The 17,133-nt window shown below is 38.1% G+C and overlaps 1 protein-coding gene across 3 annotated transcripts in view; it reads right to left on the reverse strand.

Annotated features, from left to right (window-relative positions):
• adck1 (aarF domain containing kinase 1) overlaps positions 1-17,133 on the reverse strand; it is a 39,077-nt gene that overhangs the window by 17,392 nt on the left and 4,552 nt on the right. For all 3 annotated transcript variants that reach the window (XM_044142224.1, XM_044142223.1, XM_044142226.1), the window contains one exon: positions 4,664-4,867. In XM_044142224.1, coding sequence (XP_043998159.1) covers positions 4,664-4,867 — 204 coding nt within the window. The remainder of the gene's footprint in view (positions 1-4,663; positions 4,868-17,133) is intronic.

Raw genomic sequence — 17,133 nt, forward strand, 5'->3', positions numbered from 1 at the left:
TTCTGTATCATTCTGCATCATATTGAGTTTTACAATACATCTCTGTGATACATCATGCTTTTTTTGTTTAATGCTTTGATTTGTCGATCTCATCCAAATAACACCACATAAACAATTATAAACTCTGATAGAAAAACAGAGTTTTCCGGTACAACCAGTGTGCCTCCACAATAATCCGCCCCCTCATGTTTTTTTTTTGTTTAAATTCTTTGGCTCATTTGGGATTTTATCAGCTTGGGAACAACATTCCACTTCCACTTCCTGAAAATGTCACTTCCACAGATGTCCCAACACCCACACTGCCCAACCTAAACAGCCATGCTGCCATCATGTTCTCCCAAGTCACGCCTTTAGTACCAGCTAAGTGTGACATTTGTCCTGGACTCAGTTTGGTAAAACGACATATTGTGCAGAGCGGGCTTTTCAGCAGATTCGCTGCAGCCAGATCTGTGCACAGTGGGAATGCATATGTCGCCACAAATGGTGCTGGAAACAGCACGGCAGCTCTACGCTCCACTCGATCCGTCTACATGACAAAAAGGCCATGTTGTAAAAAAGAAGCATGTGCGGTGAAACGGAAATGATGCTGGAGCGGCGGCCGCTTCAGCTCCGGAGCCGCCTGGTACAGCTCATCAGCATCGCTTCTTTCCCAGCCACTTCAGGAGGGAAGAGGGCTGATTCATCCCATTCCCCCTGCTTTCCACATACAAGAGTTGTATCATTGCCTTTTCAGGGATAATGACGCCCCACGCAGAAAGCAGGAGAAATCAAACCCAATGAGCACCATTTGTAAAAAGCCTGAGAAAAATATTATGTATTGGTTGTACATTAGAGGACGACTCTGAATAACTGTACAGATATAAAATATAAGATCAAACTAATAATTTGTGTGCCCCTCGCCCACCAGCCGAGGGCTTTACAAAAGTTCCTCTGAATGTTGGAGCCGCTGCAGGTGCACTGCTGTAAACATGGTTTGAAAATCAAGTGGTACTAATAATTAGCCTGTAAGTTGGAGCTGCTTCCTACCCTGTAAAAAATAAAAATCTCAAATAATGTGTTTTTTAATTCATTGGATGTGAGTGCAGTTGCCATAAAGAACAACTGCATAAAAGTGAAACTATATAAAATTTACATGCTTAACTGGGCCATCAAGTTTAGCAAAAATATGTTTTAAAATATAAAATCTAATTTTCCCATTAAATCCTGATCACTCAAAATGTTATTTTTTTTTTTAATTGCACTGCCCTGAAAAATCAAGCATAATGTTGTTTGTAGACTAGATGAAAGTTTCTTCTGGATATTTAGGACATTGAAGCTGTTTCAAAGCAGGAGAGTTCCTTTAGTGACAGACTGCTGTATCCTACGTACACTATATGAATCACAGATCATTCCTCCCAGCAGCTGTCAGAATCTGCAACTTCATCACTGCTTCCAAATTACTCAGTAGGTGTTTGGATACATGCTGGTATTTGCAGTTATTTGTAGTTATTTTGCAGTTATATTCTCATTTTAAATAAAAATTCTTCTGGTATCTGGACATCTCGGTTGTTGCACAGTTTTTATCGTCACTTTTTGTAATAGTCTGTTATTCTTTTATGCTCAAATACAGATTTTGTACATTCTTTTTAAATTAACCAACAGACATTGGCTTGGATCAGAGAATACTATATTTAATAACTGCACAGTATTTATGTTGAAACTTTGCCTTCATGTAATTCTGTATTCTGAAAAATAAGGGGTATTTCTATTCTACTCTAAAACCCTTCGATGGAAACAGCAGCCACTTTCAGCGGCAAAATGTGTTTTGCCTTATCTATTCCAAAACCTAATTGAATCGTTGTAAGCCTGAAACTGTAAAATTGTGAAATGTCATTCCAAAAGTGTTCCAACAACACAAATACAAAGAATGAAGATATGATGAACATGTGCAGGCTGAACTGTGTTGTTCTGACCTTTTACCTGCATGTATGTATTCTTTCTGATCCAATGGAAAAGACTGAAATAACTAGATATATTAAGCAACAGAATAAAGTTCAGTCCAAACTTGATGGTTTTATGCAACTTGACTGAGGCTGCTGATTTAATGCATCTAAACAATGGGGACAATAAGTCCACTTCTTTACCACACGGCAGAGGGGAGTGTGTGTTAGGAGAGGACCTGTGTATCAGAGTATAACAGAATAATTGCCTGGCCTCCTGCAGGCCCTAAAAGGCTGTCATAACAACCAGTTTGAGAGCAAACATTGCACTCTGTGCCAACAGCTGTAACAGCTTTTTCAGCTTATAAAACCAAACAAGGACACAATGTCAGCCTAGTCCAGTTCTGGTTTATTTGCCCTCTTTTTCCCCACAATCCACAAAGTGCACATGTGCAGACAAGTGCACATTTAACATCAAATCAGAGCTCATCACAAAGGAGCATCTCGTGCCAAAAAGTGCAGATGTAAGTGCATTAAGGGAAAATTAGGAGCTCAAAGACATACTTTCTTTTCAGAGAGAATAAAATGCTCTTTGTACTCTTTTGTTAAGGCAAATCTCACTTTGCTTCAACTGCTGTTATTTGTATTTGAACCTGTACTTTCTACACTTAACTGCCAATCCAAGCTGCTTTCACAATGAGAAAATTCCCGTATTTTACAATAATATAACAAACTAGATTGGTATACAGCAATGTACACAGGCTCCTGAACGCCACATGAAAATCAAAGATTTCCGTAAAATGTTCAACGTCTTTTCCTCTTCAATTTACACCACTAGTATAGAAGCAATGTTCATGAAAACACCTTTTTTTCCCTCTAACCTTGCAAATACAATGCCATTGAAAAAAATGGCAAATGAAACAAATAGGTTGCATTTGGTCTGAAAAACTGTCTATGACAAATTATTTTGCTAATGTTAAGCGTGTCTGACAACTCTCATCAAACGTTGCAGTCGTTGCATCTCCCACAGAGCAGAGACTTTAGGTGACAGATTGGAGTTGAATCATTCAGGATTCAAATCTGATTCAGCTTTCATCAAAAGGTCTGTATTTCAATCGGCTGCGGGACTTCACATCACGCCAGACTTTGCGCTGCATCCAAACTGAGCCGATTGTGGTGCAGAGGTGGGAACAATTAAAGCTCTATTTCCATGGCAGAACAGACAACCACTGTTGTGCACATAATAAAATACAAACATAGTCCATCCCAATACTGGTAACCAGCAGATTGCTCTGTGCATGACCTCGTGAGAATGATACAATAATAAAAACCTTTAATTGGACAACATTTATTCAGTATGGGGAAAAAAACTCTGCTATCACAAACAACATTACAACTAAAAACCAGTGATCAGGCCCGAAACCTGGGAGTAGTGATGGACTCTGACCTGAACGTTCAGAGCCACTTAAAGACAGTTACAAAGTCAGCCTTCTATCACCTGAAGAACATTTCCAGGATTAAAGGACTAATGTCTCAGCCAGATCTAGAGAAACTCATCCATGCGTTTATCTTCAGTCGTATTGATTACTGTAACGGCGTCTTCACAGGTCTGTCCAACAAATCAATCAAACAGCTGCAGCTGATCCAGAATGCTGCTGCTCGCGTTCTCACTAAAACCAGGAAGATAGAGCACATAACACCAGTTTTCAAAATTGCTTTACATCAAATCAAACACAACATAGTCAGATTCCGTCAATAAATTTGCAATTGATTACATTGATGTTGTGTTTTTATTGTTGATTCTATGTTGCATTGTATTTTTGTGTTTGATTTGATGTGAAGCACTTTGAAATGCCTTGCTGCTGAAATGTGCTATACAAATAAAGTTTGATTTGATTTGATTGAAAGACACACCTAAGCATTCCTATAAAATAAATGTAACTGGTGTTACTTTATTCATTACCAGTTGATCAGAGTATTTAGGACCTAGTAGGAAGTATAAAGTATTTATATTAGCTAGTTTTTTAAATAGGATAGAGCAGAAAGGCTGCCATTAAATTAAGTCAGATATGTGTGTGAACCATCATGAGTCTCAAAAATACTACACACTGTGGCCCAAATCATGCCCACATCTACTCAGTGCAGTAATTAAAAAGTTTAGCACAACTGATACTGTGACACACAAGACTGGAACACAGTCAATCTACAGAGAACAGGTGATAAAGATGTAAAAAATATCCTAAGATCAAATCATGAATCACCAAGTCTCTTTAAGCACCACTGGATGCTATCTATACACCCACAGGTTGTCTGGAAGGTATGCCAGAAAAAAAACACCTTTTCTTTCCTGCCATCACAATCATAAGCATCTGAGTTTGCGAAACTCTACTCAGAATTAGGTCATATCAAATTAATTAATTAAATTAATTAATTTTTCAGCTGCAAACACTGCTGGTTGGACTAGCATGAAACAATAAGATTAGGTGAAGCTCCTCATGCCTATTAAGCATGGAGAAGGATTGGTGATGCTAAGGGCATGTTTCTTCTGTAATTTCATGTCTCATCACCGTACATCACAACTTGCAATTTCTGAAAATATGATAACATTTTGTTCTCAACCAAACAATTAATGATAGCTGAATGTAAAACCTTTGTTTCATTGTATAAGTATTTCAGATTAACCTTCAAATTAACTTAAAATCTGTCATTATTTGGAGTTGCAGGTAATGTTACATCAAATGTACCTCCTTTCCAAGATCTTCTCTGATGACCTGCCGAATCTCCTCCATGGTGCTCTGAGGAGCTCTGCTGTGGAGCACCTTCAAGGTGGAGGTGTACTCCTCAGGCAGCAGATAGTCCAAAGCACCAAGGTGTTGGCCTACTTTGATGAAGGTGCCCCGGTTGGCGCAACACAAGTCTCGAAGGCGCTCTGCTGATCGTCGGTGCACCTACAGGAGATGGAGCATCAGGATAAAATCAGATTATTGTGCAAAACACATGATAATATTTTCTAATTGTTCTCAAAAAGATGCAAGCAGTTATGAATGGCTCATGAATCAAGATAGGATGAAATCTGAGAATCTGCAGCATGGAAGTACAAAATTGTGTCTAAAACCTTCCTTCCTCCACAAATAGGAAAATGATAATAGTTTCTGAATGTATCCAGCTTCATGCTGGAAGGCATCGTCACATTGAGACAGAAGAGGGACAGACACAAAGACTGTGTGGTGGTCTTGTTTCGTCGGTCCCATTTGAACCAGCTGGAAGTGATAATGCTTATAGAGAGTTTGTCTCCTGAGACCCGTGCAAATAAAAAGGCGTGAAATTAGCTCCCCTTAACCCTGGTAACCCCCACCCCACACACTCACACACACAGCTGACTCCCACAGGAGCGTTTGACACCAGTGTCATCTGGCCAATGATGACTGCGCAATGACAGAAACAAGTCACCAGAGATTACCAGATGAGCCTTTTCTGCTCAGAAATACATTTTGCTACAGCAGCGCCACCTTCTCACACTGGGGTGTATGGACCACTCCTTCAACACCAAAAACAGTAGCTGGAATAAATAATGTTTCTAAAAAGACACAAATGGACGGTGAGGTATTCGAAACTTCCAGTTTTAACCCTGAGACATTTAAAAAATTAGGAAAATAAAAATTCTACAAATACATCTCAGATGCATCTTTTGAAAGTAATTTTTATTTCAAGAGAAAAATATTCTTAATTTATGGTTGCAAAAGATTTCAGTTTTTTATATAATTTATATTCTGTATAAAATCTCATTGCAAACTTTGGCAGTAAATGATTCAGTTTTGATACTAAACATAAACTTAAACAACTAAAATATGATGTGATAATTACAACAGAAAACTTCCTACAACGATTCTGAAGGATGGAAAAATGTTATCGCATTTATCTTCATTTTATGAAAAGTACATAATATGTTTCAAACCCTGTTTATTCACAATAACATACGTGTGTTTTTTTATTCCCAATCAGGGATTGTTGCATGAGTTACCGACCTTGCAGTTAGGATGGGCATTTATCTTTCCTTTACAACAATCTGGTAAGGCCTTCCATCATTTAAATACCTATTACTAGCTAACTTGTATCTGGGCTCCTGCTTTTGCTTTATAGAATATTAGTATTGCCCATTACAGCACTTCCTGAACACCAGAGACTACTGCTTTCACATTTCATGTTAGAAACTTTCATTTTACTCCAAGTTTGTGTTAAATTAATATTTCATAAACCCTTTTTGTTATGTCCTTTGAATCAGGTCTCAAAAACGGTACAAAGTACAAAATTGATCAAGGGAAAACAATAAACTGAATTTTTTTAAGTGTTCAAAAGATTAGAAATAAACAAACTGTCCTGCTATTACAATCAACAAAAAATATTTAAACATGTATTTATACTTCATATTTTTAACAGAAAAAATGGCCAAACAAATAAACATAAAATTAATTTATTAGGGTTTAAAAGTAAAGTAAAAAGTGCACTTAATGGACTTAAGATAAAAATTTAAAAAATCCTATAGGCTTTGCTATTCCTTTTAATCTGCGTAAGGGCCTCTATCAGAAGGCCTTTTGGTTCTGGAACCATATTGTGAGCAGAGCTTTCAGTTAAATCTTTACTGCAAAATGTTGCATTCAGATGAGATTAAATTAAACAGTATGAACCTCGCAGCTTGTTATCATGATTACTTGTTCACAGAAGATTATGTCATCATCATGTCAGTCTGATCAACAGCCTTTAAGGGGCATACTTTAAAAGCTTGTGACTAGAAAAACATCCTGGAAGCTGATCAGACCCAAAGTGACGTCGACTTGTGGTTCGATCATCAGATCGATCGCTGCTCTTCCTCTTCTCTCCTCTCCTCCAGTGATAAGTCAGCTTTGTTAGATGAAGGCGGGCGTTCAGCTTAAGCATGACATCACCATGGCGATGCAGCTCCCTGAAAGCCAGAGGGGGAATGCTGCTCGGGGATAGGCTGGCACCCGCCGCCGCCCACCACCTCAACACATGCGCAATCGAATAAAACGGACTATTAGTGATTGAGACATAAGGGTTAATTTGTGAGAGACATGGGTTGGTGCAGAATGCCTCACAGTGTTTCCACACTCATTCTCCGAACTCAGATGGTGAAGGAAAGAATCAGCTGCAGCAGCCTGATAGTGAGATGGATATGAGGCTGAGGCAAAAGAGAGGATGAAAAACAAAGAATGAAATCCCCAAAAATGGGTACCTGTTAAAGCCTCGGATCCTTTAATCAAAGTATAATTTTGATTATAAACAATAAACAGAAAATCTCTAAAGCAGGAAGTCTGCAACTGTTTGATTAATTGACATCCATGGGATTCAGCTCTTCAGCTGCCAAGGAAAAATAGTTTGAACTCTTCTCCTGATTCATCCACATATTTATAAAAAGTGATAGAAGACTGGATCTTGTTTTTTTTTTTTTTTTTTTGTCTGTGTGTTTATTCTGTTTCTGTTCAAACATGGGGACCTCGAGGCCAGCTCCCTGTGGAGCCTGACGGTGGATGGTCTTCAGATGCCATTAAGCACAGATGGCAAATTGTTTTCTAGGAGTGCACCCTCCTCCTCCTTGCTTTGTGCACTTTGATAGTGTTGAAGGGTAAAGTCAAGAGACGGAGCACACTGGGCAAAACAGTTCGAAACACATCCACACTACAGCGATGTGTTCAACGATCATCTTAACTATAAAATAAACCTCAAATTAGTCTAAATATTATAGCGTAGATAGAAAAATAGGGACCTGATATCATCAGATGTAAGGAGCATAAATATAACAGTATGATTTTACCATATAACAAATAAATCTGGAAACACATTAAGAATGCAACTCTTTGTCTCAAGAGTCAGAGGGGTGGACATGTGTGCAGCTGGAAAGCAGAGAGCAAGCTCCAGCTGCAGTAATTGATTTCCGCAGCCTCACCACGACTAAATGACTGGGATTAGTGGACTATGAACAAGACCTATTTATTACTGGGATGCTCATGATTAGCTCGTTACTCAGTTCACTGGGGCTCATCTCTTCGCCTGTCACTGGGGAGGGGAGAGGCTGTGCAGTGTTTGTGCTGAGATTTAAGCCTGTACGGTCAATAAGGCCTTGGCTACAAGTATTATCCAGTCAAAGCAACTCTCAAAGAGTCCTCCTGCGGTTAATGCACATGCTCTGCTGCTCCAGATGATATTAAAAATACATTTATTTTAACAAAGCCCGCCAGAAACATGGCAAATCGGGAAAAATTTTAAAGCCGTTTGTTATGTCTCTGAGCCGTCACAGTGTTGCCATGTTGCAGCTTTCTCGTCGTAATATCCTGAGAACAGCCTGTATGTGGGATTCAGGGGAAACTATCTGGGAAGCAAAGTAGCGAGAGGGCACAGAAAGATGGAGGGTGCTGATTTTTCCAACAGCAGGCACAGTTAATTTCATGCTCTGCATTTTATTGTCATGCCTGAGTGGTGGTGCCTGGTGCTGGAAGAATGGCAGAAAGACTCACTGCCACAAGCCGGTGGTTGCTATGGATCAGTAAAAACCAACCACGCTTCCAACAAATACAGAATACACTCCAGAAAGCCACCGTTACTGCTCATTACAAATGCTTCCTCACCACAAGAAATATTTGACATTGGTGGAACTAAATTATACTCTCAAACCTCATTATTAGCTCCACCAAATACTGAGGGAGTTTCTTTTTCACTTCACCAGGCTTGCTCACATCTTTTTGGTCAGGGATTTTGGTCCATTCCTTTGTACCAAAATACACTTTGCTTTAAAGGTTTAAAGTCTCCTTCTTGGTAAGTTAAAGATTAAGTTCTCTCAATGGATAGAGCTTCATCACACAGAGTAAAAGACTTTACGCTTTTATTTTTTGCAGTTTTAATGATTATGGCTACAGGTAAGAAAAGGCCAAAAATCTGTCTTAAAAAATTTTTATATCACATTAGACCAATCAAAATTGATGTTTTAAGTACAAATATCAGGCTTCTGAAATGTGTTTACATTTCTATGCACTCAATACTTGGTTTGGCCTCCTGTTGTATAAATTACTGCATCAATGTATCATGGCATAGGGGCAATCGACCTGTGTCAGTGCATAGGTACAATGAAAGCCTAGATTGCTTTGATAGCTTCAGGTCATCTGTCTAGTTGGGTGTGGTGCCTCTCATCTTCCTTTTGACAATACACCATAGATTCTCCATGGGGTTTAAGTTCAGTTTGCTGACCAATCAAGAACAGGAACACCATGATTATTGAACCAGCACCTTTAGCAGTGTGAGCAAGTGTCAAGTCTGACTACTCTAGAATTTTCTGGTATATGGCTGCTTTGACTGTGGACTTCAGAAAACACAATCGGCCACACTAGCAATTGACATGGCACCCCAAAGCATCACTGACTGGAAACCTCACACTTGGCTTCAAGTAATGTAGATTTGATGCCTTTCCACTAGTTCTCCAGAGCCTGGAACCGTGATTTCCAAATGAAATGCAGAAATTGCTTTCATCTGAAGGCTGTGCTCTAGACCATTGCACAACAGTCTACTTCCTTTTCTCCTTATCACAGGTAAAACACTTCTGACACTGACTCTGGTGCAGGAGAAGCTTGATAAGAGGAATGCCACATTTGCAGCAGATGTTAAGATTTTGTCTGTGTGCGGTGTCTCATCTGGAAAGAATTTTACTAAACAATCCTCTCAAGGTTGTGGTTGTCCCTGTTGTTGGTGCACCTTTTCCTACTTCGCTTCTGCCTTCCACTCAATTTTCTATTCATTTGCTTGGAACTCTGAAGAACCGTCTTCTTCAGCAATGACATGTTAGTGCATACCCTCCTTGAGAGTGGTGTGGATGACTGTCTTCCTAACTTCTGTCAAGTTAGAAGTCTTCCCCATGATTGTGTGGTCTAACACACATGAAACGCAACCATACCATTTAACACAATGGTAGAGAATTATTAGAAGTTTAAAACACCTAAACTATTTAACTATATTAGTAACTGACCTGAAATACAAAATGTTTTGTCTTATTAAATGTAGGACAGAATTTTGTGTGTTCAGAAATGGTGCAACCCATACTCTCAACTCTCATTATTAGGTCCACCAAATACTGAGGCAGTTTCTTTTTCACTTCACCAGGCTTTCTCACATCTTAGCAATGCAATTTATTTAAATTACATTTAAATAAATGTAATTTATTTAGTAAAATATACCTTGCAATCTTTCTTGGACAGAATGAGATATTCTATAATTGATTTAGAAGATTTTATGAGAATGATATTTAGTTTTATCAGACGTTTGTAAGGTATCTGTACAGTGACCTTTTGTTTCCAGCTGTTTGATGTCTGTGAAATGAGCTCTATGATTAGTTGACTGTGTTGTGAGCAGGAACTATGTGTGCTTCTACAAATGTCCCCAGAGAGCGGTTTGTTAAGATTTCAACTCTCGTAGACACTACACCTCTGTGAAGTCAGAAACCTTATATAATATAATACAAGACAACAAGGCAATTATTTTGTTTCCCCTTGCTAAGTTGCACTGAAATGTTTTCGATTTATTTGCCTCCACAAACTAAATAATTTCCTTATCGGCTGTTCTATATTTAGAATTTTGCAGTTGTCTTAATTTGCTCCATCACGACAACATTCCAACACTGCTGAACTAAGATTAAACAATCTTCACCTGTAATTACTGATCATTTACTGTTGAGTTAAATCATTGTGATGACCAGAACCTTTAAGCTTTAAATCATGAGGGTCAGAGTAAGAATACTCTTTTTTGTTACAGTTAGAGTAAGGATTACCTTTTTTTTTTGTTGTTGGCACAGCTGGCTTCCTTTCTAAATGCTATTTTGAATACAAATCATATAAATAAGAATTTCAGTAACTTTTGAAATCTGCAAACTCAGCCAGCAGCGTGGTTTGTTACCTATTTAAAACAATTTTCTGTAAACCCCAATCATCAGGCTGAGATTTAGCTCCTCCTTTGGTTTCTCCTCATTTTTATTCACAGCAGTAAACAGGGATCATCACTGCTGTGGCTGTCTGGCTTTAAACACATTCATGAAGCGAACACAAAAAGAAATGATTGCTTAGAAACAAAATAAACAGGATTAAATTTGTTTAGGCTTTACCTAGAAACAGCAATGACAGAAACAAATTGTAAACACAACATCTCTAAAGAATAGCAAACTTTAGTGACTTTTTAGGTCACCATGGAAACAAGCATGTCCTAACCATGTCTCTCATCTTAATGTACTTGCTCAAACCTTTTTTAAATAATTTTAAACATTTCAGCTTCATCAACACATTTCTTAATATGTAATCCAATCGTGAGTTGCGTTCAGGTTTAAGGGAGTGGGGAATTTGCCTAATTAAATTATCCTGCACATCATGTTGCAGTGCAGTGGCCACTCCTTTAAAAACACAACATGGTGTGATTTCTGCGGCACCCTGCCAGATGCCGCGGGATTCGTCTTCTGTAGTTGGCACAGCAAAAAAAAAAAAAAAAAAAAAAAAAAAAAAAAAAGAACAGCAACAGTGAAATGGAGTATTTACGCCGCTGTTACTGCTGGAGAGCAGCTTGTCAGCCATGATGTAACCACAGCAGGCAGTCGGGAAGCAAATGTTAAATGTTCCCTCCTCTCCATCATCCCTCAAGGATTTTCCTGCCTCGGACTTGTTTGGCTAATAAGCTGCTGCCGTGAGCACGTCAAGGTCAGCAGTTATCTGGCCCCACCCCGTATTTACATTGCTTGTCCCTCACTAGAGCGAGAGCTCCAGGAGTGGTGGTGGACCCTTATCAGGTCTGAGCACACCCCCCTTTCCCAGTCATGAGGTCCTGACTGATGCAGTCACTGCTGACATCTGCTGGTGGAAACATCTGAGTGCAACACCACCACTGTAATGTTCAAATCTCTGTAAAACCAAGGGCCATGACAATAAAGGTCATTTGGGATTAGGTGGGCCAGAAGCAGTGAACTCTTTAATTCTGAAGATACACTCTGAACTTTTTATTTGTGTTATTTTGAACTTAACTTTACATTCCTACAGAGCTGCTTTCCTCCTTCAACTTTCCAGAACAGCTTCAAGTGTGTCATCTCCTCTCTTAGAACTTCAGTTGATTTTAATCAGAATATTTCGGAATATTCAAAAGTTATCAGAGAATTTATTATGTGAATAATATTCACTCTTCAAAGGATAATTTAAGGGGTAAAACCATTTGTGCATCATTTATAGTGATCAGAAGAAAATATTATGTTTTTCTGCCAACCTAATAAAGGGCAAAAATGTAATAGCTTTATAAAAAATAAAAAAAATAAAAAAAATAAAAAAAACTGTCTGAAGAAGACACCTGGTAGAACTGCACGTCTGCTGAACTTTTCATATAAAGTACTTATTTATCAAATGCTCCTAAGAACGTCTATAAATGACACTGTTGTGATGGCGTATCGGAAAGAGTAAGAGTTTCTTAAAGAGACAGCCAATATCAAGGTATTATAGATGGCGATGTGAAGTTAAATTTCTTTTAAGTTATTTTTTATATATACACAGCATTTTAACAACTAAAGATAACAAATACTTAATTGTGCTAGAAAAATGGCAATAATGTACATGGAAAATACACGACTCCCCTACCAACCAATCAGAAATGGCATTGAGGTCACATTTAGCAACCAAAGAAAATCTAATTACATGCCACAACCAAAACATGACCATTTTCACTTTACTAGTTTTCTAAAACTTTTAATCATTCCACTGAATGAAAGAGATTCAAGGTCTGACACCATCATTTGATAATAAAAATTAAGTATAGATTTCAAAGCTTTCTGAATTTTAAAATTAAAGAGATTAATTAATGAGGATTTTGACATGAACTGATATTTAAAAATGCCTAAGCATAACACTAAAAAGGCCACGAGATTCTTATATTTTGGAGATCCCACTGTTGGACTTGCATTTTACTAACAGACAGAAAGAACTGCACCTCCCAGCATGCATGACACAACATCAATGTTAAGTCACAAAAACTATACAAGACGGGACCCTCCCTACATCACTGGCCAATTCCTGGGGATAAAGACCGTAATGGGGCACAGCACAATGTAGAAAATTTTTCTTATAACCTAAAACAAACAACAGGAACAAGCAAGATTACCTACAGCACGGTTATTTTAACAAATAAAACAAATAGTTAAGGCGCTCACTATTGAAACATCTCTTAAGCCTGTTTATTGGCACACCATCCAAAGCTCAGACTTGACACACCACTGAAAAACACAACTACAAGTTGCTGAAAACGAACATCACATTAAAGCAAACGGAAACTACATGAAAGAGAAAGGGTAGAGGTTTGAACATTTAAATTTGAAGACCTCCCAAGGACCAAGTCTGTATCTTTCTTTCATTGTTATTGATTTCTCTGCAAGTGCTTCTAATTAATTTCCAGCCATTCAGCATTCAAATGCATTTACATTAAAAAGTAAACATTGGCTTAAAGCTGAAACTCCATCTTTTAATACAGCAATTTTGCATATAATAATGTTAAACAACAAACAAACAGTCCTGATCTGGACTGACTGGTTATATAAACAACCACTGATTAGATGATCTTGTGCGGATGATTGCAGAGCCCTGCAGCAATTTATATTCGTGTCTGTATTTTGTGGATAACAGAGTAAATCACATATGCAAAATATAAAAAAAACCACAGTAGAACTCAGTATCAGAAAAGCTGCTGATACAGAGCGTGATTTGTTGTTCTCTGGTGAAAAGTCACTAATCAGCATCAGCCGAGGCTCTGATTTCCTTCCCCTCGGTAGTCCTTTCATATCGCAGTGAAAACCTCAGACATATTCAGTGTAACGGGGGCAAAAAGCAGCACTTTATCTTTAACCTTTGGGTGGTGCTGAGACAGAGGCTGCATAATGCTGTGCAGATGTGTCGAGTGAATCAGCGTTTTTGTTCTTTTCATCTCAGCCATGAAAAGCCACCTTCAAAATGGCTGCTTGCCTGAAGCTGCTCTGCCTCCTGCAGCTGAGGAGGCAAAGAGATCATTAGACGTCACTATCACCGGTTTATCACATCTCTCTTTGTGCCTTGCTTTTCTCTCCATCAGATAAAATGAATTTAAACACCTGCAGTGTATATTCATTTCCTTCCGCCTTTAGTTTGTTTCAGTAATCTAATCCAAAGGCTCTCTCTTTGTATGCCATCACAGCATTTAGAGTTCACACTGGTTCATCATGGAAACAAGAAAACAATACTTTCTCCAACATCTGATGTAGCAGTATTTTTCAATTAATTTTGACCAAGAATCGCTATTGTTACAGATGTAAGTTTAACAAACTGGGACATTCTTTACACTTCTTTATATATTTATATTTTAAAAGTCTAACTGGAAAAAACCTCAACAAAAAATATATCATCCACATTTTTAGTCAATTCCAGTAATTGAATTTAAATAATTTATTTTCTCATCCAAAGTAATTTGAAGAAATTTAGATATCACATAAAAGTAAAACACTTGGAGGACGCTAGGTAAACTTAGATCTTATAGAAAAAAGGATCAGCAATCTGTTTCCTACAGACCCTAAAGGTGATGGAGAAGCTAAAGGTTTCAAGAGTGAATGGTTTAAAGAGCAATAAGAAAGAAAAACAAATTTGTATGGTACAGTCAAACCTGACTGCAAGGTGAGATGCAAAAGATTTCAAGGTCAAATTGTGATGATTATGTAATAAGAAGTATACAACCTGACTTTGCTGCCTTCGGTTTTTTTCTTCTAGTGGTTAAAATCAACCAAAGGTTGTCAAAGACATGAAACAGATAATTATAATGTGATGTGATGAAGCTCCAACCAGACTGCACCCAGTTTTTTAAACTACGGTAACTGAAATACCATCTCTGATAAATTCTCAAATAAGTAGCCTAGAACGCAAAGTCACAAGAAGTTATTAAGACTTTAACAAAAAAAACATACTTTCATATTTGCTTCATTTAAAGGTTTAGACATTGCTAGTGGGGCATAGTTAGGATGAAAACATTAGATCCTGTTTTGCAGTTGCACAGCAGCTGTAACGTAGAGTGGGACCATTTATCTGAGGCTCCTCCTGTTAAACATGAAAGAGGAACCACCAAAGGCACATTACGCCATCTGAAATTATCTGCAGCTCACTAACAAGGAAAAATAATCAGTATGAAAGTCAGGCCCCCTTTTAGTCAAAAATTGGCAAACTGGTAATATTTTAGTGTGCTACGGGGCAAAGCTTCTGGCTTTGCTGGATGTGCAAATTCAACAATGACTAAGATTTTGCTGAAGGACTCGTATGCACTCACTTGCCAAAAAAAGAAAAGCATCCAGAAGGAATGGTCTGATTGGGATGTAGATTGGTTGCCTTGCAGACATGCAGTAAGTATATAATTTCTTTGGGAAAGACTTTGCATTTCTAGGAGAGTAAAAGAAAGTAGACAGATTAGACAGAATCAGAAACACCTACTGCAGTATGATAGAAGTTGTATTCTCTGCTGTGGTGTTTATGGTGAACCTAGCGTGACTGTTGCTGGTCGGAAATAAAAAAAAAAAAGAAACATTTCTGAGCTTTATGAGCTGGAGGTTAAGCACATGAAGATCACGCTTTTAGCAAAACACATTCTGCTACTAGGACCAGCAGTAAACACAACACAAGGCAACGTTGGGGTTTTGATTTGCAATTAGATGGCTTCTGTTGAAAATGGATAGTAGACAGAACTAACAAGCAGCTTTATCTTTAAAACGAGGCGACGTTCAATTACTGTATTTTTAAATCTCTATATTCAAGGCGAACGACCCCTCCCAACCTTGCCCACAGGCCTCAGTCGTCAGTCATGCATTATTCATTTGTATTAAGTAAGCTACATTTAATTTCCCAATCATGTGTTGGCATGACTTGTAATGAGATGCTAATAGAAGCCTGTACAGCTGGAGAGGGAGAGAGTAGAAGAGAGACAACAGTGAAAGAGGACCAGGAGAGGGTTGCATAATCAGTGCAGAGATAAAGACCTATCTCCATCGCACAGCACTCTGAGACATTAATGGTGCTTCTGATATGCATTTTAGACTGTCTGATTATTTTGTCTTTGATTTGACTCACTGGCATGAAGAGCTGAAGGGCAGGTGGAATGACCAAAAGAAATAAAGGAAGGAGTGCAATCTGAGAATACCACTGTCAACAAAATAAGAAATAATAAAATAGAAATAAAATAGGAAAACAAAATTAAGCTCACTGTTGTTCTAGACAAGTTGGGATGTTTTACTTTGGAAAAAAGACACCGAAATGTTCTGTGCACAACACTGAGAAGTACAAAGAATAAAATGTTCAGTTTGCAAAATAACCAGATTAGAAGCGACTCCGATTGAAATTATTTCAGCTGTTAGAGTAGAGTAGACTATTTATACTGGTTAAAAAGACAATCAGAAAAAAAAAACATTACCAATTTGAAATCTTTAACAGTTTTGTCTTTTACATTCATACTAATGTTTTTTAAAAAGCTGGTTGAAAATTATGTATGTTATCATCGTGTAAAACACTTTGAAATATGTTATGCAAAAAAACTTGGCTTGTCTTACTCAATTTTGGGGACCTTTTTCAATAACAAAAGGACATTTGAATCCAACTTTTGTCATTTCAGAAGAAGTTTTAATAGGGTTAGGAATGATTTTAAACTATATTTGACTAAGTCATTTAGTCAGCAGACTGATGAGATTCTATAGGCATGTTCCAGCTCTCATTTGGCAGACTTCAGAGTGTTCGCATGCTTGTTCTGTGATGCTCTCTAATTGGCGGTGAATGGCCCCTCGGGTGGCGCAGGGAAGCCTTTGATGAGTCTCTGAGACTGGCTGCTCAAGTGGCTTTTGGATCAAGCTCTTCAGGAGAGGCTGAAAGCAGCTGGCTGCACTGCCGAGCGATGAACATGCAGCCAGGACGACAGGGAAGAAGTGGAGGAGCACTTGCAGCAGCTCATTAACCATGCAGTCAAACAAGTCGGAAAGAGGAAAATAATTTTAGAAATCAGTGGGACCTGACATAATGACTTCATCTGACACGCAGGATTTACATGGTTTTAACCTGCTTTTTGATATTGACTGCCGGGATTATAATAGATGATTTCATGAAGAATTAAGGATTCCGCAGGTCATGTTTTTTTTGTTTTT

This window comes from Gambusia affinis, linkage group LG16 (assembly GCF_019740435.1).
Source record: "Gambusia affinis linkage group LG16, SWU_Gaff_1.0, whole genome shotgun sequence".
In the NCBI taxonomy this organism is placed as follows: domain Eukaryota; kingdom Metazoa; phylum Chordata; class Actinopteri; order Cyprinodontiformes; family Poeciliidae; genus Gambusia; species Gambusia affinis.